This window comes from Phycodurus eques, chromosome 11 (assembly GCF_024500275.1).
Source record: "Phycodurus eques isolate BA_2022a chromosome 11, UOR_Pequ_1.1, whole genome shotgun sequence".
NCBI classification, from domain to species: domain Eukaryota; kingdom Metazoa; phylum Chordata; class Actinopteri; order Syngnathiformes; family Syngnathidae; genus Phycodurus; species Phycodurus eques.
Window position 1 is genome coordinate 10,423,459 of NC_084535.1, and position 23,595 is coordinate 10,447,053.

General features: G+C 39.8%; 1 protein-coding gene across 1 annotated transcript in view; it reads right to left on the minus strand.

Moving 5' to 3' along the window:
* Positions 1-1,168: 1,168 nt before the first annotated feature.
* srbd1 (S1 RNA binding domain 1) overlaps positions 1,169-23,595 on the minus strand; it is a 55,499-nt gene continuing 33,072 nt past the window's right edge. Inside the window, exons 15-21 of the mRNA XM_061690087.1 lie at positions 22,267-22,358; positions 17,711-17,793; positions 9,229-9,335; positions 8,696-8,860; positions 7,561-7,704; positions 2,591-2,775; positions 1,169-1,566 (exon numbers count right to left, since the gene is read on the minus strand). Coding sequence (XP_061546071.1) covers positions 1,274-1,566; positions 2,591-2,775; positions 7,561-7,704; positions 8,696-8,860; positions 9,229-9,335; positions 17,711-17,793; positions 22,267-22,358 — 1,069 coding nt within the window. The 3' untranslated portion in view covers positions 1,169-1,273. The remainder of the gene's footprint in view (positions 1,567-2,590; positions 2,776-7,560; positions 7,705-8,695; positions 8,861-9,228; positions 9,336-17,710; positions 17,794-22,266; positions 22,359-23,595) is intronic.

The window sequence follows — 23,595 nt, forward strand, 5'->3', positions numbered from 1 at the left end:
TGGGTGTGCATGTGTGTGTGTATGTGTGTCCTGGGATAATGATGTCTGGGACCAAGCTGAAAAAGCCTTCAGGCTACAAAACAGACACACTCACCGATTCTACCCAACACCCCTCCACCCCTCCGACACACGCTCTGTCTCTTCTTCGTGTTGTTTCAAAGCAGGGGAGGTCATTTTACGGCCCGTGGGCCATATATGCCCCTGTGAGAGCGTGAGATTTGGCCCAAAACCTGAGCAACTGTTATAAATAGCCTCAAAACAATTAACACACAAATAGCGGTATAATAATAAGAACCAGTAGATTTTTCAAAAATTGTCCTAATTTTTCATGAATATAGTGTGAAATCTGAAGTATATTATATATATAAAGTCTTTAGAAAAATCATGTGAAATCTGAATTATATATATAAAGCCTTTAGAAAAATTCCAGTATGTTCTTTAATGCAGTTGTGTCTGGTGATTTAAAAAAGCCAAATGTAATACTTGTTATGCCCTGTAGGAATAAAGTAGAATTCATTAAAACATTCAATAATTCAACTACGAGCAGTGAGCAATATGGTCGTAATCTATTATTATTATAGAGTATTTTAAGAAATTATGTAATAATATTTTGCTGAATAATTACACATTTGTCTTTGTCTTTTTTTAATTTTATTTTTAGAATTAATATTCCAAGAGGTTTTTGCTATAATACTTCGCTGACAAATTCCAAATAATCTCATTTTTCTTTTTCAAAGTTGTCCATATAAAATACAATGATGTTCTTCCTGCAGCATTTAAGACTTTTAAAAGGTGTTTTTTTTTTTGGTTGTGGTTGTTTTTTTTTTCTTTCAATAACAACAACAAAATTACAGTATTGGGGCATTTATACAAAAAACAAATCTTCATCCGTCTGTTCATTTCCTTATTGCCCGTTAGTGATGGTGGTGGCCTCCTTTTATTTTGCAATAATATTTTGCACACTACTATTATTACTATTTTTTCCTCACAAACACAACATAGCAATGTTAACTATTTCTGTGGAATCCTTAATCTTTTTTTAAGGATAATGATATAATATATTTTTTTTTTCTTCTTCTCCTGCGGACATCTTGTAATGATTTCTATCAATCCACATTGCCTGTTTGTAACCCATGCCAGTTTGGAGGTTTGGCTTTACACAAATTGAGAGGAAAAAGTGGAAGAGCGCAATGAGCATTCAAACAAGAGTCTCTTTTATTGATTAGCGGAACAAACTCTTTCAGGAAACCTGATTTAAAAAAGGTACATAAAGTCAGTGCAGCACCCTAATCAGGTCCAGGCTAATGCGTCCCCTCTGAGCGTCCACGTTTAACACCCGCACCTCCACCCTCTCCCCGGGTCCTAACGCCAGGCTGCGGCGGCGCTGGCTAATGGGCAATTTGTCCAATGTAATTTTGCTCTTATGGATGAGCCCTGAGCGGCCCACGCCGATGTCAACGAAAGCCCCAAATAGACACGTGTTTTCCACCCGGCCCGTCAGGACTGTGCCCACCTGTAGGTCCTGAATGGATACAATGCCCCGCTTAAAGTCCTCCTGCCCAAAATCTGGGGATGGCAAAGAGAGAAGATCATATAAAATCAATTGTTTCGTTTTTTTTTTTTGGGGGGGGGGGGGGGGGGTGGTCAGGGGAAAGGGATGCAGGGAGAAATAAGGGGCAGGACCTGAAATGACTGAGGGATAAAATTTCGGAAAGTAACCAAATACTCGTCTTTGCATACTTCCACATTTTTGCCAAGCCTTTCCATGAGATATCTTTCTTCCTTTCTGTCGTTTTTAAAACAAACAATGAATGCAAGGAAATAGTCAGGGCCAATTTATCCCTAACAACATTGGTAGCCTCCGTCCATCTGTTTACTCAGCTGAGCATGATGTGGTACTGCTCTGCAACCCAAGATACTTGATATAACAAAGAACCTTCAATTTTGAGATTCTGGCAATGAAGGTTTGGAAAGGGTTTTTACTTTAAAGTGACCTGGAAATCAGACCTCCACTGTTCTAAGTTTTTTTAAGCCACATCTATTCATTTAGTTTGAAAACTATATTTGGATAAACCCATAAAGTATCACACAAATGTGACACTTTTTCATTCCATTACAGATAATTGCAAGATATTAGAATTTGACGACTAATACTAATAGATGGACAAGAAATATTGGAAGATAGTTGAACATTAATTACATAATTATAAATTAAGTGCATAAAATATTTTTTTGATGTTGCACAAGTTTCTATCATAGGTTTTCTTTTGAATGAGCTCTATGTCGGTAAAGCATTATGTCTCAAAAAGAATGCACATTGCATTCATAACATAATATATTAAGAATATACCTTTACCAAGTTTATGGGAAGTATTATAGGCTAGGCGAACTGCAACCACAATGAGTACACTTTAACTTAAGTTTAAAGGGGACGAAGGACCGGTGTGTTTTTTTAATTTTTATTTTAGGGCACATTTTTAATCACATACTACTCATAAATGTGTAATTTAAACACATGACTTATTTTTAACATTATGTTAAAATTTTAAGAACACCTTAGGTTCTTTGTGTGTGACTGAGATGGACTTACCTTGCCGTATGTCAAAGCCAGGGGGCTGGGTGAGGCCATCGATGATGAGCTTGAGGGTCTCCGGTGTGGTGCCCACTGTTCTGGATAGCTCGTCGATACTGCTGCTGCCAACTTTCCGGTCCACACTCTGTTTGAGATGCTCACTCCCGATCTGGCTGGCACTCCCACCAATGAGGAAAAGAAACCTGGAGATGAGGATTGTACATACAATTAATGAGTTGTGTTGAGCAAGCTACTTTTATGAGTTACATCAAAACCAGTCAGTAATGCTGCTGTAATGATTGATATGTGGACAGCCCAATGTTTGCATGAACAGTGATCGAAAATTCAGCCACTGACACTGTCACATTGTATTCTGAGACTTGAGGAGAAACGCAAGGCCCAGAAAAGTGGAAAATACATGCAGACTGCAGATTTCACACTCACATTCACACCTACAGGCAATTCAGAGTTTTCAATTAACCTACCATGCATGTTTTTGGGATGAGGAAGGAAACCGGAGTAACCGGAGAAAACAGGGAGAACATGCAAACTCCACACAGGCGAGGCCGGACTTGAACCCGGGTCCTCAGAACTGTGAGGCGGATGTGCTTACCAGTCAGCACCGTGCCGCCCAGATTGATTTATTTATTTTTAATCCTGTCCAAACACTTATATTGTTTCCAACCGACATTGACATTTGTGTAAAAACTAATAATTAACTGTAATGGCACTACTGTTGTATAAGCCAGACATAAGTAAAAATACAACCCACAGCAAAGGGGGACATGCAGACTGCCAATTTTTTAAAGTCCTGGTCAAACACGTAATAGGTGTCAACTGACATTTTATTAATACAGGAGGTTCTCGATTTACGACGGAGTTCTGTTCCTATGATGGTAGTCAATCACTAACCTACACTCCTGCAGTCTTAAAGTCATAATTACATAAAATATTTGTATGACAGTCACTGATGGTGTAGTGGTACACTCGCCGGACTTTGGTGCAGGCAGCGTGGGTTCAGTTCCCACTCAGTGACGGTGTGAATGTGAGTGCGAATGGTTGTCCGAGTCTATATGTGCCCTGCGATTGACTGGTGACCAGTTCAGGGTATAGTCCGCCTTTCGCCCGAAGTCAGCTGCGATATGCTCCAGTGCCCCACGACCCTAACCAGGGTAAGCGGTGTTGAAAATGGATGGATGGATTTGTATGACAAACATTTATAGGCCAGAAATATAAAACAAAAATTCCCTATGTTGGGACCATACCAAACCAAGGACTCCCAGTAAATTTTTGTAATGGCATGGTCAGATGTAAGGTGAAAAGCAAGCAAAGCAGAAAAGTGGGGCAAAGCAGAAGAAGACTGTGAAAGCTATTGTTAGCCTCAGTAAGGAGTAAAAAGGAGAAGGAAAAAAATTACAGGGGCGTTTCAGTAATTACACAAAAACTGAGCACTGCCTATGTTGCAAAAATGCACCTATGCTAAATAAAACATCTATTGTGTTGCCTTATAAAAATTAAAAAATCTGGTAAATCTTTCCCAGTGGGCTATAATGGCTGTGACACCTTGTCTCCACTTGTGTGTTTATAGGATGCCAGGAAAAAGGTCATTTTTTTGAGCTGTTGACACGCATCAAAACCTGACCCAAACCTGACATTACTATATTCTGCACCAACTCAAACTGGCATGAGAACCAGAGTGGCAAATAAAGATTATGGAAAAACGTGTGTGTGTGTGTGTGTGTGTGTGCACTTGTAGTGAATATGTTATTTACAGTAGAACCTTTCCACAGATGGTGATAGATGTGAATGCATTAGCCTGTGTGCATGGACCAGCTGGGTGGTGTCTGTGATGGATGTCGTTCGCTGGTAGCCTGACGCCAAGCAGACTCCCCAGCTGTCCCACCCACTCGCCACAGTGATGGGACTGAACAGGTGGGCGCACACACGCGCACACACACACACACACACACACACACACACACACACACACACACACACACACACACACACACACAAACTGATTCATAGAAAATGCTGTTCGGAAATGCTTATTTGGCAGTGGCGGGGACATTGCGGATGTAAGGGGACACGGCTTGTGTACAAATATGTGCAAGACAGCTGTGAGGCCAACAGTCAAGAGGCAAAGGAATAAAGACTTCCTATTTTTTTACAAATCTTCATTCCATTGCATACTGGCATTTTAGGGGTAGCAGCTTGGTGGTCCAAATCACTGATCACAGCTAAAATAATTGTACATTTTGTGAGAAAATGCAAGTTACAGGAGGCTAGACAAAATTATGTACGCCCCTCCACGTTCATGCCTGTGCATGTGTTGTATACAGTTACCAGGAGGGGGGCAATGCGTGGGCCATGAGCAGTAATGGGGGATCCAGTTTCTCTAATGTGATAAACGTGATATTCCTTACACACCTCACACAGACACACACACATTGCAATCCTCTGCTATCCTCCCTCCCTGTCAGTTTTATATAATGTATTGTATTTGGGAATTCTTGAGCCACTGTGCAAACTATTTTATTGCGGGCCGTTGGTAACCTTGACTAAGCCCTTAGCACAAATAAAGACCTGCCTCAAATACTGTAAATGCCTCCTATATCCTCTCAGAAAAAAAGAAAAAAGACATGTACAGTGCCTTAACTTACGAGTTTATTTTGTTCTGTGACCACGCTCGAAATTGAACATCTCAAAATGATCTTATTTGATCTAGATTTGCATTCTGTGTTACCATTAAGCTAGCAGACTTTCATAAAACAAAATTACAGTCATCTGTTTTGCTTAAATACAGAACATGTAATTCTCTTTGTTTTATGTTGTTTTACAGCATACTTCAACATGGAGTGGAAATAAACAGCTTAAAGTAAGCAATTGGTCTTTTTTGGTCAATTGGTTCTTTTCTCGTTGTGATGTTCACTACCACAATACCCAGCTCAAACTCTATTTTTGCTCTTTAAAAAAAATTTTAAAAAATAAAACGACAACAACAACAAAATTACCATAGTGACGGCTTATAGCTCAAAAAGAGCTGAGGTACCACTCTATTATAACTATATCATGTTCACACGGACAGCTGAGCCCCATTGAACTCTGTTGCTCACCAAAACATCCGCACCTACAGAGGAACCGCCTCTGTGGACACTCCACAATGTTGCTGGCGTCCATCTTTACATACCAGGGAGCTACTCGCCTTAATAGATCCACAAAAATTGTCTTCGATCTTGCCTTTTCACCTCATTCCTTCTTAACAGTGCTTTAATTTTTTGTCTAACATGACATCGTAATATGTACCGTAATTTCTCGTGTATAGTGCTCCCCCCCCAAAAAAACCTTCAAAAGTCAACAGTGCGCCTTTTACATAAGTATAGTAAAAAAAAATCCTTCACAGTGAAATGAAGACGATGATTAGATAAGTGTTTTAGAAAAGCCATCAATTAGTTTTGAATCTCGTTATTTATAAGTTATTTATTATATAGTTATAGTTATTAAGTTTATAAGTACATCATATTTAAGGTTACGTTTAAGTGTTTTCATGCATCTACTCCTTTATTGTGTGTGAGTATTGAGGCCATGATGCACCTTAGTGTATAGTTTTGACACAGCAGTATTATTTTTAATACCAAGGTTTACTATTTCTTTAGTAATGTATGTATTACTGTGGCGCACCGTACTGTTTAGTTTTAACACTGCGGCTTTACGGAGGTATTTTCCATCTCGCACGTGAACATTGACAGATTAGCCGGCCCGACGTCATTGTTGACGTCATCATGTCAGTTTGCTGTCAGAGGATTTCCCAGCGTGCCTAGCACCGTAGTATAGTTATTAAAACACTGTTTTAAATCAGTTTGTCCCCTAATCCCATAAATAGTTGTAATAATGTGAATGTTAATCAAGCTTATGTGTGTTTATTCCCCCTCTGTAGCTTTTGTTGTGTCTTAACTATTTTTGTTATTATTTCTGTTATTATCTTGCACCAGGAGTGAATGTGTTATCTGTACACATGACCTCTCTAGCTTTCAGTATGATGTTAAAGCTGGCAGTGTCAATGGTCACGTGCGAGGTGAAAAACAATTCCCCTACACACGAGGTTGCGTCATTGTAACACATTACTAGAGAACAAGCAAACCTTAGTATTAATAATAATACTGATCAGACTTAATTAGAAAACAAAATAGGAGGGCATTATCTTTAACATTTATTGCAGATTAATATATCAATGGATACAAACTAATCGGTGCGCATTATACATTGGAAGAATGGTTTTCCTGATTTTTTGAGTTGATTTTGGGGTTGCGCATTATACTCGAGAGCGTAGTATACACAAGAAATCACTAGTATTTTATTCAAACTTGATTATTTATTGGTGATAAAATGATAAATACACAATCTTGTTTAATAATATTGCAAAAATGTGTTTAGGTATCTAAAACAGATTCCCCCAATAGTAAGAAAGAAGACGTGGTGAGGGACTTGAATTAATCCTACAACCAACCTAACTAGAGTTGCAATATGAGCGAATGTTCACAAAAACGCAGATAGACCCTTAGCTACCACCTAGAACTGAGACCATTAAAAAGGCACATCGGAGCCTCTAGTGTCAGAACGCATGTAGACTAAACACAGTTGAGTGATTACAGCTGTAGCAGAGGGCTACCACACACATACACGCATACACACACATGCACAGACACACACGCACGCACACACACACGCACACACACACGAAACGTGTTGTTCATTGTGCTTTGGATATGGGTATCAGCCCTGCTAACAATCATTTCTCGCACAAGGACAGACGCTGACAAAGACACACAGCGGAGAACCTCTGCGAAAATCTAATCAAGAATTCCCGCACTAGAATAAGCAGCACCATATGAGAAGACATCCAAATCGACTCCATCTTAGCCCAAACATGCTTCAGGGAAGACTGGTGCCCAAATGTGTGGGTGTGTCATTGTGTGTGCATGATTTACCTCTGTGCCACATCATAGGACTCTGGGTGGATGCAGGTCTGGTCCAGAGGGTTGAAATGTGTTGGTACAGCAGCATTGGCCTTTCCTTTGACTTTCTTGGCAGCTGGTTTAGGTGGCATTGCTGGAGGAGGTGGACACTTGGCACTGTTGTGACATGAAAAATGCATGAAATTTAATTAGAACGCACACATACTGTATACCACTACTGTGCAATGGAACCTCCGAATAGGAATGCCCCTGAGGGTCGTAGAAGTCAGAATTCCGCCAAAGTTGTCAGGAAAAATACACCTCTAAAAGATTTTAGCCTAGTCAGGTTGGTCTCTCCATCGTTCAACATATGACTTTCTTGTCCAAGCTGCTCAGTACAATATGACCAAGTCAAAAACTGGTCAACAATAATATGCGCACCTTCATCACGGTCTGTTGTCGAGTACACGTTTTTATATATTATTAATATTGTTTTAACTTGCGTTTGGTGATGTGTCCATGGCCACATACTGTAGACATGTAAATGAAGTGCTACCTCCATAAGTGAAAATGTTGCTTTTATTGTTGATTTTTGGGCATGCCCTTTTTTTTCCGAACCGAACATGCATGCTTTTAAAATGTGAGCGGTAGCCAGAGAACCCAGACAAAACCAACACAAGTGCAGGAAGAACATGCAAACCCTACACAGGAAAGTCGAGATTCGAAGGCCGAACCTCAGCACTGAGGCAGACATGCTAACCACTTTTCCACCTTGATGGCCATTTTTATGATACCTAGGTTATAATATGCAATAGGTGAACAGTTATGTTAACTTTTGATAGGGTTGTTGACACAGAACAAAACAGTTATCAAGGTAAAAAACAGTGTATCACTACAATGTGGCATTAGTACTTTATCTCTAGTAACCTGTACCTTTAACCCCGGGAACTGCCCTGAGGATGCCCGATCTCGTCCGATCTTGGAAGCTAAGCAGGGTTGTTCTGGCTAGTACTTGGATGTGAGACCACCTAGGAATACCAGGTGCTGGGGTTGGGCTCCCTGCTCACCTGCTCCCGTAAAAACTACGGATTACAGAAATCGCAACTGCGGCCTAATGTGCCTCATGGCACCGAGAACTCTGGGAAAGAAGAAACAAAAAAAACTGTACCGTTGGATAGTTTGGTTGATTCTGATGAAGCCGGCGCACTGCTGGTAGCTCTTAGGTCCCATGCCTTTGACCAGCTTGAGCTGCTCCCTGTTGAAGAAGGGACCGTTCTGCTCTCTCCACTCGGCAATACTGCGTGCCCTGCCAGTATTTAAGCCTGCAATGTGCCTACGAGACAACAACAAAAAGATACTTGAATTCGTAGAATTCTGATTTGACTGAGGTAACACAAAATATGCACATAGGCCAACTTGGAAGGGAATTGTCCAAGCAATAAAGAGAGGTGATTTGGAGCGCCGTGACACACACCACTGTGTCAACACTCCACATAATACCTCAGTCATCAACACGTCTGCGATAGTTTATATGCATGCATAGAGCGACTTCTGGCTGCGCAGGCGGGTAAACAGATGACCTGATGCCTGCCAGCTCATTTTGTGCTGTTTGTTTCTATATTGAACCGCACGTCCCAATGTGCAGGACTGTAGCCTTTCTATGCGGATTTGTATGACTTTAGTTTTAGTGTGTCCAGCTACCTCATCAGAGTCTCTGAGCAGATGTTGATGTCGACCCCGACGAAGCTCACGCACTCCTGAACCACGCCATCAAGAGCTGCCTTCAGAGCTCCGGATGAAACGTCATGCTGAAAACACACACGAAAACGATGAAATGTTATCAGGTGAAGTGATACAAAAAGAAAGTAAGTACAATTACAGTAATCCAAAACACTTTTTCGTTAAGCATTTTTGATGCGCATCTGAAACTTTGTTGGTAAGACATCCCCTGGGAGGATTATTAAATTTCATCCTGAAAAAGAGATTAACGGCAGCCGAGCCAAAACAAATTCTGAGACACACCGAGCGACATTTGACTGACAACTACAGTAAAAAGAGAGCTGATTGACAGATGGAATGAACCCAGAGAGGGTGCAAAGACAGTCGATGTTTAGCTTGGCGACAGATAAAGATCCTCTCAATGAACTCCTCATCTCAGCACACGTATCAGCCACAAACCCAACAACAACTGGGGAATATCTTCCAAAAAGGCTTGGAATGTTTTCCCTATTAAGGCAGATACCGAAGCAAGAGAGGGGAAGAAAGATAGGAGAGATTGTATCAAGTTTGACGACCGCCAAGCACCAACGCCAAAATTCAAGGAGGTGGACACTGATACCGAGGCAACTGCTGGACGATTAGCTGACAACTGAACTACTGTTACCGACGGTGAACGTGACTGAGCCTAGTTGACCCGTAACTCGATCAAGCTTACAATAAACACTTTCATGTAAACAGATAACAACAAGCCAACAAGTAATCAGGACAGAGAACGAGACCGTTGACAGGTACAAGATGTTGTGGTGATATCAAATACATGAATACTTGGAAGGCTGCTTTTCCACTCATATCATTTACAAACCCCAATTCCAATGAAGTTGGGACGTTATGGAAAACATAAACACTAGTCTTTACACAATCAGGATTTTCGGGGCCGATCACAGAGTTTAAAAAAACGATAACCAATCACCGATCCGATCACAAGATGGAGCAATGTGTCTATTTAAATGACCTGCTACCTGAGGGATGGAAGGTCACGGGCATTCAATGTTGGTCTTCGCCAGTGACATGGGCCCATAACTACATGCTGTAGTGGTAGAAATGGGCAAAGTTATTAATATTAAATAACTGGCAATTGTGCTGGATAGCCACTGATGGAATGAAGGCGCACAGTAGTTACAGTATATCGTGGGGGAGGGCCAAATGTGTACTGGGCTTGGTTTTAGCCATGCCCAAAAAAATCCAGACAACTGAAATATAAGCTATATCTCAACAATTTAATACAAACGTGTTCAGAGTCTTCAGTGATTTGTTTTCAAATACCATATGTTTGAAGATAAGTGCTGAAAACGTGCAAAATAACTTAACAGGGTCTTTAAGAAGAATCATGAGACCCCAAAGCCAGAGGCATTTTGAAGACAACAACAAAAAGACAAAAACAAAATTCAACCTTGAAATGACATGACATTCCCATGAACGAGAAAATGAATGATTTATGGCTCAGGGTGGATACACAATGAGGTTGGAGACGAGTGAGTTAGGAGTGTTGATGAGGAAATCACCTGTAATATTACACCAGGGAAGAATGTTTTCACACGAGAAAAGGTGAAGGTTATTGAGTCGGCATGGGCCTCCACCTGCAGTCAACGCCAAATTGGTCTCACATTCTTAATGGAACCTTTGAGTAGGTGAATAATAGCACACTTCCCATGACACCTTGAAATAAATTATTTCAATTTCCGACTTGACTGAAACTCGACTTAAACCTGCAGTATGTGATTCCTTTTTGGACCCTTGAGGGGCGGAAGCGTAGGCAAACACTTGTAGGCAAAACCAGTCACATAACTTCACCACCAGAGGCCATCATCGACTGACAAGAAGTAAACATTTTTTTGTTTTGTTTTTAAATCCGTAACAATATGACCTTTGATCCACAGCTACCTCAAAAGCACCTCAGCCTGCATTTGGCAGTGGTTGGAAATTGCTGCCTGAACGCTGAAAAGAAACTTAAATCCAAGACTCAGGCTTTACAGTTGAGTGCATCTCTGGCAGCAAGGTGAAATATGCCAAAGTTGGAGTGGAGGAGAATTAAAACTAAAAGTGAAGAAAACAGGAAAGTTCTGCCCTATTAAACCCATTCAGTGTCTATGTCATGACATCCAAGACAGTGGAAGCCCTCATGGCTCTCTACGATTTACAGTAGACTATAAACACACCCACGGATCACTGCATCACTAAATCTATTGAAGCAGTTTCCTACTCATCTCCTCCTTTCTTTCTTTACTACAAATAATTTACACTTTTCTCTCATTGTCTTGGAAGTTGTACTTCCTTTCTTACATCTTAACTTGTACATAGTGTAGTAGATAACATCAGATAATGGGTAGAAAAAAAAATCTAGATTTACTGTATTTGTGAGTCTTGGTATGGTTCATCAAGAATCATACCTACTGTAAATATTAGTAAAAATAGTACACAAGTTTTTACAGCATATTTTTATCTTTGATCTAGTGATAGCTTAGACAGCAGTGCCTTGAGAAACTTGTTTAAGCCCTTCTGTGACCAGGCCTATAACTCAAAACACTAGTATCTGAAATCGTTGTTCCCTAGTGAAATGCAAATGCCATTAAACCATTCCAGACTCCTCCCCAAAAAAATCCAACAAGAATTTTTATAATTTGTTTTAATAAGGAAATAACACTCTATACTATTGTATATTATTTTTAAAAAACATGCAGTAATGACATAATTGAATAGAATGCAAAGAAAATGAAACAGTTTTTGCCACATTTTTTGCTTCAACTCAATGGACATTGTGCTGCTCCTTCTGGTGTGCGTGCCTTGGCCACCTGAAGGCAGTGGTGTATAATATAAACGTTAATACAGTACTGTACATGGAGACGGTCTCAGCTGCTCAGTAAGGCAGTAGTTAGTTGTACTTCTCAGAGGATGAAGAATATATTCCTTTGAGTATGGTTATATTATCTGTCTACAAGTATTGCTCCACCCTTTATATTGAAATATCAGTTGCTTATAGAGTATATAACACTGCAAAACATCTGCTATTTGTCAGCCCGTCTCCGGCATTTCCTACTATGTGTTAGCATTATACTGGCGGACTGAAAAGCAAAGTTACACTATATTGCCAAACGTATTCGCTCACCTGCCTTGAGTCACATATGAACTTAAGTAACATCCCATTTGCAATCCATAGGGTTCAATATGACATCGGTCCACCCTTTGCAGCTACAACAGCTTCAACTCATCTGGGAAGGCTGTCCACAATGTTTAGGAGTGCGTTTATGGGAATTTTTTTACCATTCTTCCATGTTGGACGAGAAGGCCGGCTCTTGTGAATGGAAATGAAATGGAAGAACTGCTCCCACAAAGTTGGGAGCATGAAATTATCTAAAATATTGGCTCCTTAGTTGCAGTGAAAGGAACGCTGCTTTAGCATGCCATTAGCTATTGGATAATTCCATGCTCCCAACTTTGTGGGATCAGTTTGGAGCTGGCCTCTTCCTGTTCCAACATGGCTCTGCACCAATGCACAAAGCAAGGTCCATATAGACATGGAGAGTTTGGTGTGGATGAACTTGACTGGCCTGTACGGAGTCCTGACACCTACCTAATAGAACACCTTTGGGATGAATTAGCCAGGCCTTCACGTCCAACATCATTGAGTGACCTCACAAATGCGCTTCTGTGAGACTGGTCAAAAATTCCCTACATACACTCCTGAACCTTATGGAAAGCCTTTTCAGAAGAATTAAAGCCGTTATAGCTGTAAAAGGTGGAACGATGTCATATTAAACCCTATTGATTAAGAATGGGACGTCACTTCAGATCATATGCGAGTCAAGTCAGGTGAGCAAATACTTTTGGCAATAGTGTATGTGGTTGTTTTAAATGCATAACGAGTAATTCTCTTTGTTTGATGTTTAGTTTGACAGTAAACTAACAGTGTGGCAATACACACTTGAAGCCACTTTTCTGAAGAATTGTTTAGTATCTTACAAACTGCTGCTTGTTGTGAAGTGAGCAAGTTTTTGCTTGCAAGTCAAAGCAAATAAATCATGCGAAAGAGGGCTTGTATCTCAAAACTAAAGTCGGATGACTTGTTTCTCAAGGCCCCACACGGTATACTATGTTTGGGTCCCAATGAGGGGCAAAATGTCCAAATTGGGTCAGACTTAAAATAACCTTGGTATATAATGGAACATAATAATAATAAATAAACAGAACGACTACTAATATGCCAGGCCATTGGTAGTGTCATGGTGCGCATGGCGCGGGAACAACTCCCACTCAATACCCAAGCGCCAATCAAAGACCACGAACAGATTAAGTGGTACAGAAAAATGGATGGATAATAAATGCCACAAATGCCATCAATTCAACAGATAAATGCCCCATTCTGTGGTATTAAACCTCAAAACCATCCAGAGGCCTTTGGGCTGGATCCTAAACCTTGTTTAAATTGGCAAGAAACTAGCTGAAGCCAGCCAACCAATACCAAAGACGATAGGGCAGACCTTCTGTCTGCACCTTGAATGAATAAATGCCACAGAGTTACCACATCAGATGGCGAGGGGTGAGTAAGCACAGTATCGCACACCAAATCAAGCTTTTCCAGTGAAAGACGAGATAAATACATAATCTATAGCCCCAAATGATAAATGTATGAGGGGAGAAAGACAAAGCAAAAAGTATAGAAAGTAAACACTGAGATTTGAGGTGATGACGGAAAATGATGACAGGAGACCAAAACACCATTCATGAAGGATGAATTTGGCCACTGGAATATGGCTGGAGCCAAACTGGCCACAAACTCTAAAAGCCCTGACAACAATCAATGTTGTAGAGGCCAAATGGTAAGCATTGTAGTTTCTATACTCATGTAGCTGCATTTGTATAATTATAAACGTCTGAGAGTACATTTAAAATACTTTGCAGAATTAGGCCAGGTGAAGGAGGCTAAATGCAAGCATATTCTGTCACCTCTGGGCTCTTTGTTTAAATGTAGCGTACAACAACAAATGCTGAAGCCATTCTACTATTTGTTTTTTTTTTTAATGAAAGTTTTTGTTGCTTGAGGCTGCTTTTGGTACCCCTGTGAGGTAAACACTGCAAACCATGGTAATTTTGTCGGCAAAAATGTGCTTCTCTAACTGGTGGGAGGAAGAAATGATGGCCAATTAGTAGCTGTTGCCTTTTTTTGGCTTTTCTTCTATTTTACATGTTTAAGCTCACCCATGAGTGTTGACTCGCTTAAGTAACAGTCAGCAATCTGCGCCTTGAAATGAGTAAGGAATTAAGTGTAACTATTTACCAGTTAAAATAACAAGCTTGAATAATCTCTCCACCTCTTGTCATGCAATCGTTCACATGACAGTAAGAAATCATGTAAACAGCAAGTTTCTATCATTGATAAAAGTAATTTTTTTTCCCCACGCCTCAGAACCATCTCTCTGTTGTCAATTCTTTAGTCTTCTTACTCGTTAAAGTGTTCTCTCATCTTGCCCCGTGGGCAAAATCATTCAAGAGTGAGTGACGGCATGCTCAGGTACGCACATGCACACACAAACACCTGCCCTTTGACCGGGAACCTTCATATGTAACATGACTTTACTTGAGCTAGATGAAGACCAACTGCAACAGCGCCAATACACTGCCTGAAGAAGTAGTTATTCGATTAACCTCACAGTGCAAATCCAAGATCCCCACCCACTATGTAACATATATATATTTTTTATTTATTTATTAATTAATTTTTTTATATCAGAACAAGCATGAGGACTTACAAGCCCTTTTTTTTAAACTGCCTGTAAAAAATTTTTTTCCACAGTGCTGTTCTGGAAAGACAGCACTAGCGCCTTACACACTGCGCATTTTAAGCTGTTTTTAACAACTCGCAGTCCTGTGTGTAAGGTATCTATCTATCTAGCTATCTATCCATCATATCTGTCCCTCTATCAATCCACCCATCCATCCATCTCATTTCTCTGGGTTGTGTATAAAAGGCACAGGTGGCTGAGTACCTGATCTACTGTTACAGCACCGATTCCACAGTATCTACACCACATTGGGGGGATCCCACATTGCATAGACTCAGGGCGGTAAAAATAAATGAGGGCAAGAGTGAGAGAGTTGGCTTAATATCCGGCAAGCAGGCAATGTTTTCTTACTCAGCAGTGTGTGTGTGTTAACTACAGGTGATTGAGAGATGAAGAAGTGATCCAAAGACTGCACCCAATACGTGTATAACTTAAAATCAAGGTTCTGACCAATTAAAGTATAAAATCATAATACTGTACTTTAAAAAAAAAAAAAAAAAACTCTATTCCGCTATCTCTGACCATGTTTTAAAAGGTATTTAGCCTGTGCTGCATTAAAATCGGTGTTCCCACCGCAATGGTTAAGTCCAAACTGATTTTCATGATCCTCCACTTTTTTAGCCCTCAGCTCATTTCCTCCATTCTCTCAGAGCTGTCACTCACTGGTCCGAGTGACGGGAGAGCGAAAGAGCGACCCCGCTGTGCCAGCTGGCTAGAGTTACACATGCCCAAGTGCTTTTATGGCTTCACAGGCAATAATCTTTCAAAAATCTCACAATGTCATGAATCACAAATGCAGGAGGATTAACAAATATAACTTATACAAACCTACAGTATATGGCGCTTTCACATACACACAAAAAATAAAAATTCTGGAGAGCTCGCAGGTCGGAGGGATGTCCCGTCTCGTATCTGTCAGCACCCGGGGTTTATTTACCCGGTTATATTATCATTTGTTGACCTAGTCACATGATCTGATCCCCCCACCCCCGGCACCCCTGGAGAGTCATGTGATGAGAGACGCAGGGCCTGTGACCTGACAAACTCAACACACACACTTGAACACACAGGCACTTACACAATATGGCCTACACCCTTCTTTCAAATTTCATTCTGCACTAACCCTTCAGTGTTCCTGCGATTCTTCTTTCACAATCTGCTGTCCTTTCTTAAGCCTCCCGTTTCAATATGGGCCCCTTCTCTTTGATCACCAGGGGAAATGACAAGCGGTTCACTCATTTGTCAACCAGAATATCTTGTTTTGGTGTAACTACTACTGTATTTGTACTACTAATTAGGGGTGTAACGGTACATGCATTAATGTTCTGATCTTATGGTACATACACAGTTCCCACATGCCAATATATTAGGTATGGGACAGATTGTAAACAAATACAGCGCAGCTCTATTTCTCTCTCGTGGACGCCATTGCTAGCGATATGCATTAGGCAGCATGTCAATCTGCTCATGTTTACATGAAATATAGGCAGTTTTACACCGTCTTCCATTACTCTATCAAAAGTGAACAGTGATCTTAAAACCAAGGTACCAAATCATATGTTTTGCTAACACTGATTAAACCCAGAGAAATTTTCTTTTATTTATTTTAGGAGAAAAGTTGTAATTTTATGAGAATAAATTTGTAACTATGTTATTAAACGAGAACAAACAGGCACGTTTTATTTCAAGTAGAGATGGCAATGTTGTCAATACGAACCCTGCTCAAACTAGAGCTGTAGAAATGACTGAAAGTACAGTACGCACGTTTACTGACTACTTGACCTCCTGGTCTTATCCAAAAGTGTATATTTAGGACTTTCTGTGTATTTTGGGAGAGATTTGGAGTTGTGTGAGCCATCTCGTTTTCTTGAGTGTCCCACATGCAACACCAGCCCTGTGTTCATCTCCGTTTGTAGTTTAAAACTCATGTAAACGAGCTCCTAAACACAGTAGTTATATTACACAAGAAATACAATATTAGAACACAAATATTAATAAAAACAAATGTATTATTTCAAAAAAGAAAAATATTGGATGAAACACAGTGAGAGAAATATTGCAATATCGACACATATACTATAGTAACATAATTGATTATATAACTTTTTTCGCTGTCAAATTGTCACGTTTTCATCTTTGTCTTCCATGGTTTTTCTACAAACTAAATACTGCATTAATGATAATTAAAATATGACATGGCAATACTAATTGTCTGGAATGTTATCACGGTCTATCGGTCATACCTGAATCCAGGGAACATTTCTCTAATATTTGTGATTATAAAATTAAAATGCCTCTCTCAAAACTGGATAATCCATCCAACCTTTATGTATAGCGACAACGTTCTCATGCTGTCACACAGAGATGTACATTACAGTGTAGAGTTATGCACACACACTCTGGCACATATGGACGACACGTAGCAAGCACACAAGCAAAAACACACGTCACTCTGGGTCATTAATTGAGTTACCGGTCACCGTTACCGTCATCTGTTTACACAGGCCTCCACTGACTTGATTACAACCCCGGGTGCCTCTTCTTCTATCTCTTCCCTCGTGTCCAAACCCCATTATTACTATTTGTCTTTTCCCTGAAATACTAGGAGTACCTATGAAGCCTCTTACCTGGTATGTTCCAATGCCTATGTGTTTTGGATCGATCTTCACAAGCTCGGCCAATGGATCCTGGACCCGTCTTCCAATGGACACTGTTCACAAACACAGACAAGTAGTCAGGAGGGAGTTACTGGAGACTCAATAGAAGGCCGTGAACTATCGGAACCAGTTTATTGAATATTCACAGCTGCATTATATATAATTACTGAAAATGCAAATGTTATTTGCATTTTCTTATTACGGGACAAGCCTGAGGGGGAGGCCAAATCCAATTGTCATTCCGGCAACCCGATAATAATTAAAGCTGGCTTTAAATTAGAGCCCTTGCATCTGTCATTTAGACTCTTGGTAGATGTTGAGACACACACCTTTAGAGTCACTAATTTAGCTAGGCACGTGCACACAATTAGTAGTATTGTGTGCCTTAAGGCATTAGTTAACCGAGAAAATATATTTTTCCGTGACTTTGCTGGCAAAGGCCATGTGACAGGGATACAAATGAAAACAATCACAAACAACCTTACTTATTGACTAATGCACACACACGCACTGCAATATATGACATCATAACCCTGGACACAAGTACCAATACATGAATGGAATGTTAAAAACACAACCTCACACAACCAACCATTCATTTATTAGTTTAAGAAAAATGCCCATTTAATTTTGTGGTGCATTTGAACACAGAAGCACTGGACAACCACGGCCGAACCTGTCAGGAGTTGTTATGTGCTGTTCCAATAGCCACACAGTTAAAATTGGACAACTACTATGCATATACAGTAGAGCCAAACTAATGAGATATCAGAATCAGAATCATCTTTATTTGCCAAGTATGTCCAAAACACACAAGGAATTTGTATTTGGCACCTTTGGGTATAATCAATACACTATTGTGGCTATATCACTCATATTATGTAAATGCTTATGTCATTACAATTTTTGGTTGTCCATGTCTGTGTTATGAAGGAGTATTAAGTTCACACTGAAAAGTCATAGAATTACAAGAATAAAAACAATGAGAATACATTTTCAATTTAAATTGTTTTATGAGAATAAACTTAATTTTACGAGACAAAAGGTTGTAACTTTGAGAATAAATTTGTAATTTTACTAGAAAAGGTTCTGATTTTATGAGAACACATTTGTAATTTGACGACGACTACTAAGTTATTTTAATGAACATACAAAAAAAAAAAAAAATTATATATATATGTATATGTATATATATATTTATATGTATATATATATATATATATATGTATGTTTTTATATATATATATATATATATATATGTGTGTATATATATATATATATATATATATGTATATATGTATGTGTATATATCTATATCTATCTATATATATATATATATATATATATATATATATATATATATAAATATGTATATGTATGTATATACACACACACGCTTGCATCGTTTCTGCTTCCTCCTTTGCCATTCATGGTGCATCCACTGTGGGCGCGATGCAGGTGTGGGGCTCAGAGTTATTGTAGGCAGCCAGTCTAGACTGCAGTTCCCTAGCTCCTCAATGAGAGTAGACTTTTAACTCTGTAAAAGTAGTTCTGACTGTGTCTGTATCAGAGCGAACTTAGTGCGTGAGAGTTAACTGTTGCGATAAACCCGTATTTTAAGTAGGACTCTCAATATAGAGTTGTTTCGTTCAAAAGAACAAATGTTTTTCGTAAACGTAATGAGCTGAATTAGTTTATGAAATGATTTTGTTCTTTGAGCTCTGCCCCCGCTAGCCAGCCCGCTCGGACCGGAAACAGAAGCATTCGAGCCGGATGGGACTGGAAAAACGGAAGCGTTCTGTGCAGTCTCTGTGTCAATTGAGACGTCCAGCTGTTGCGGCGGAGAAGATCTGGTCAATTTCCAAAATAAGACACATTGACACGCAAATTGCAATCCAAAAGAAATTATATAAATTGGTCATTCTTTCACGGCGGCCCGGTAGCGGTCCGTGGACCGGTGGTTGGGGACCACTGTTTTAGAGTTTAGCTGCCATTGATGAGTGTCGAGTATGGGACATCTGACTCGGATGTCCCTGGAAGAAGACAAGGGGGGGTGGCTATAGAGTAGAGGGAGTATGTCTGGAATCAATAGTTCCCCTCTCTCTCTCTCTCTCTCTCTCTCTCTCTCTCTCTCTCTCTCTCTCCTCTGTTGCTGCGGTGGGAGGTTGCAGCCTGAGAAAATATTTAGACAGGGATGGAGTTTCAAACCTGCCCTTGCTCGGTGCACCCACCAAACCCTCCTGTACTCTTTGCTCCGCCGTCCATCTTAACTCCCCACCACTTATTAAAAGTTTATGAGCACTACAGTTTAGTGTTACTTAAAGCACTAAGGGGGAAAAAAAGAGAAATAAGAGAAGGCCACGTGTGTCGAGGTCCTCGAAGAAAAGTGAGATTGTTTTGCTGGGTAGTTGTGATTGATCAGCTAATACATTGGTAACGTAGGGTGGATTAGCTTCATCTGTCACCTAGGTAACCAGGTGTAACACTAGGGAGACCGTGTATTTCCTTTTGTAATTTGAGAATGTTTCCCCTTTATGGATAAGTCAGCAAAGGCCTGATTAACAGATGTCTTTAAAAGATTATTCTTAACGATTATTCTGTGGTATGGGGTTTGTCAGGAGTGAGTTTCCCTTCTCGGTCCACTCTGAAAATTGCCAGGGCTGACAATTGTAAATGTTAAAACTGTTCCAATATTTAAAGCGGGGTACAAAAATACTGACACTTGGGTCAAATTTATTTTGCTCCCCTTTCGATAAAGCAAGGTCTTATTGTCGGATGTCTCGAAAAGATTATCCTAAGCGATTAAGGCCTTTTCACACTGCACTTGGTTTTTGCTGCGGTGCAGCGCGCAAGGACGACAAAACCCCAAGCTTTCCCATATTTGGAAGTACGGTACTTTAGTAGTTGGCCAACCACGAATTAACAGGGAGGCTTTTCCCGCTGGTTGGTCTATTGCTGTTAGCGCTCTGAAATCTGCTCTGCGAGCCCCTCTCCTATTGGATGTGCTCTTCTGACATCACGACGGTGCCACTCTCAAATTGAACATTATTAAATTTGAGGGCGCGTCGCCGCATGATGTGTAACGTTGGCATTTGCCGCGACACAGCATTCCATCCTCGCACAATCTCAGCACATTGACAATGAATAGGTTCGTCAAATAGTGTGAAAAGGCCTTTATCCTGTGGTGGTGTGGGAAGTGAATTTTCCTCCTTAATGGCAAATGTTAAACCTGTTGAATATATAAAGCGGGGTGCAACAATGCAGACAATCAGGCCAAATATTGGGCAATTTCCCTCCCTTCTGATCAGTCAGCAAAGGCCGAATTGTTGGATGTCTCAAAAAGATTATCCTGAGCAATTATTCTGTGGTGTGGAGTGTGTTACGAGTGATTTATTTCTGCCTGATCTGCTCAGAAAATAGTCTGGGTTGACAAATAACAAATGTCAAGTGCAGTACAAACATATATATAGATAGATATTCAGGCCAAATTTGAGCATTTTTCTCTCCTCACAATTAAGTAAGCAAAGATAAAGATTATCCCTTGGCAAATGTTAAAACTGTTCAGTATTTATGATTGGCAAATCCATATGTCAACACTGACTTGGGCCGAGCTACTCTGTGATTTTGTCGAGCAAATCATGACGTTCGCTGAAGCTGGCGCTGTTATAGAGGAGCAACTGGTTGTGTGGAGTGCTTGTATAACATGACTCATAAGTCATTTGCGACAACAAAAATTATAAAAGGAAGAGTTGGCAAGCACAATGTAGTTACCACAAAAGCTAAGACATATTCTTCTGTCTTCCACTACTACTACTCCTTTTTATTTTCCAGCAGTCTGGATGCTCTGCCTTCCCATGCTGCCTCTCATAGGTCAGTACTGTGCCAGACTTCTCGTCATCACACAAGTACACCATACTATAAAAGCATCAAGCATACACTTGCCGATTTTTTCTCGTCATGTGTGGAGTCTCTCACAGTTAAAATAAATGGTTAAGATATAAAAGATCAGTGTGTGTGTCTACCCCTTTGAGGAGGAGAGACTGAACACAAAAACAGTGGTCCTGCTGACTAGTTAAAATATCGTCTTATACCGCCATAGGTGTCCTTTATCGCACAACGACGGGTGGGAGTGATGGAAGCTCCATGCACATCACCCCTTCGTGGCCACTTCAAAGAATAGCAGAGTGACCCCGCCAAGCCGTCCAAAATGCTGGGAATTGCTACAAAAAATAAAAAAGCACTGCTGATCACAGGAAACGGGCGAGGAATAATTCAGTCTCGCTTGATTTAAGGTTTTTATAGAGGAAGTCTGCGGAAAACATTTGTTCTCAGCAATAGTGTTTCAGTGTTGCCGCTGTGTGTTCAGTGATGGAATATGTGAAGGAACGCCGCAGAGACATAAGGGGATCTAATGGCAAAGCCAGATATTCACCCGTAAAGTGGCAATAGTTCTGCTAGAGTGGAAATATCATCAAAATACCATGACCACTCATCATCCAACATGGCAGCTAGGGGGTCAGGATTACCTGCACTTCTGAGGTTAGGGTCCAAATCGGGCATCTCTTTAACTGCCTCAGGGCTCACGCTGTAGATAGATGCTCCGGCCTCGTTGGTGATACTGGTGGGGGTTAAAGAAGTGTAGTCAAAAAGGTGACATTATGGAGGGGTGTGGGTGAGGAAAGACCACATAATGGTGGCAGGTCTTAACAGTTCATCATTTGACTCTAAATTCTGCCATTCAGAACAAAACGTTGCAAATTACCTTAACATTAACAGCACAATTACAGTAGAATGACTTAGGGATTCTTATTGAGTTACATGTTAAGTAACCACATGCATTGGCATAGCCTTTTGCATTTAAGAATACATTTGTAATTTTGCTAAAAAATGATGATTATAAATCCATACATTTGCATGGGAAATGCTGTGACTATGTGAGGAAAATATGTGTAAGGATACAAGATTGAAGTGGATTTTTTTTTAGCAAAATAAGCTCATAATATTACAAGAAAAAAAAGTTGAAATTTTAAGATAAATAATTTTTTATAGTATATAGTATTCATACAACAAGGATTGTAATTTTATGAGAACAGGGTTGTGATTTTATGAAAATAAATTCATAGTTTTACTGGACGAATTTTTATTTTTGTATACATTTATTTTTTAATGAGAAAAACTTAAAATTAAAAAATAGCATCAATTCATAAATTTAAGGACAAAACACTTACACAATTACCGTAACATTTACGACACAATTCTCATGCCTCTTATGTATTTTATTTGCGGTGCTGACTAATCACATTTGTTGGCACTGCATGCCGAGTCTGGCTGCTAGATAAACAAGCCCTTTAAAAAAAAAATAATAATAATAAAAACAAAGAAAACACACATTTCCCTGCCCCTACCGTGGCACCTTTGTTCGTGTGACACTACTGGCATCTAGAGGACGCTGGGCTACACTGCAAAGTCACATTTTTTGTTTGTTTGACTTGCAAATATTTGGAATACAAAACGCTCTTTTTAAAAATACAAATATCAACACAAAAAGTACATATTTAATTAAACTGTGTACAAAATAATTGCCAGTCGTTCCTAAGTCATGTCAAATTTTAATATGAAATATTTATTATGTATTATTTTAACATACGAATAATTAATTAATTAAAGGTGAGAAATACTACACGCATTTAAATTACTATCAAAGTCACAATAAAACAAATTACACATTAATTATAACATTAAACATGTAGGAAATAAATACAAAATCCACTGGGCTTTACTAAAGTGTTGTGATTATCATGAAGCAGCAGGCCTGTGACTATTCTCATTCATCATTCAAGTCATTTCATTCTCTG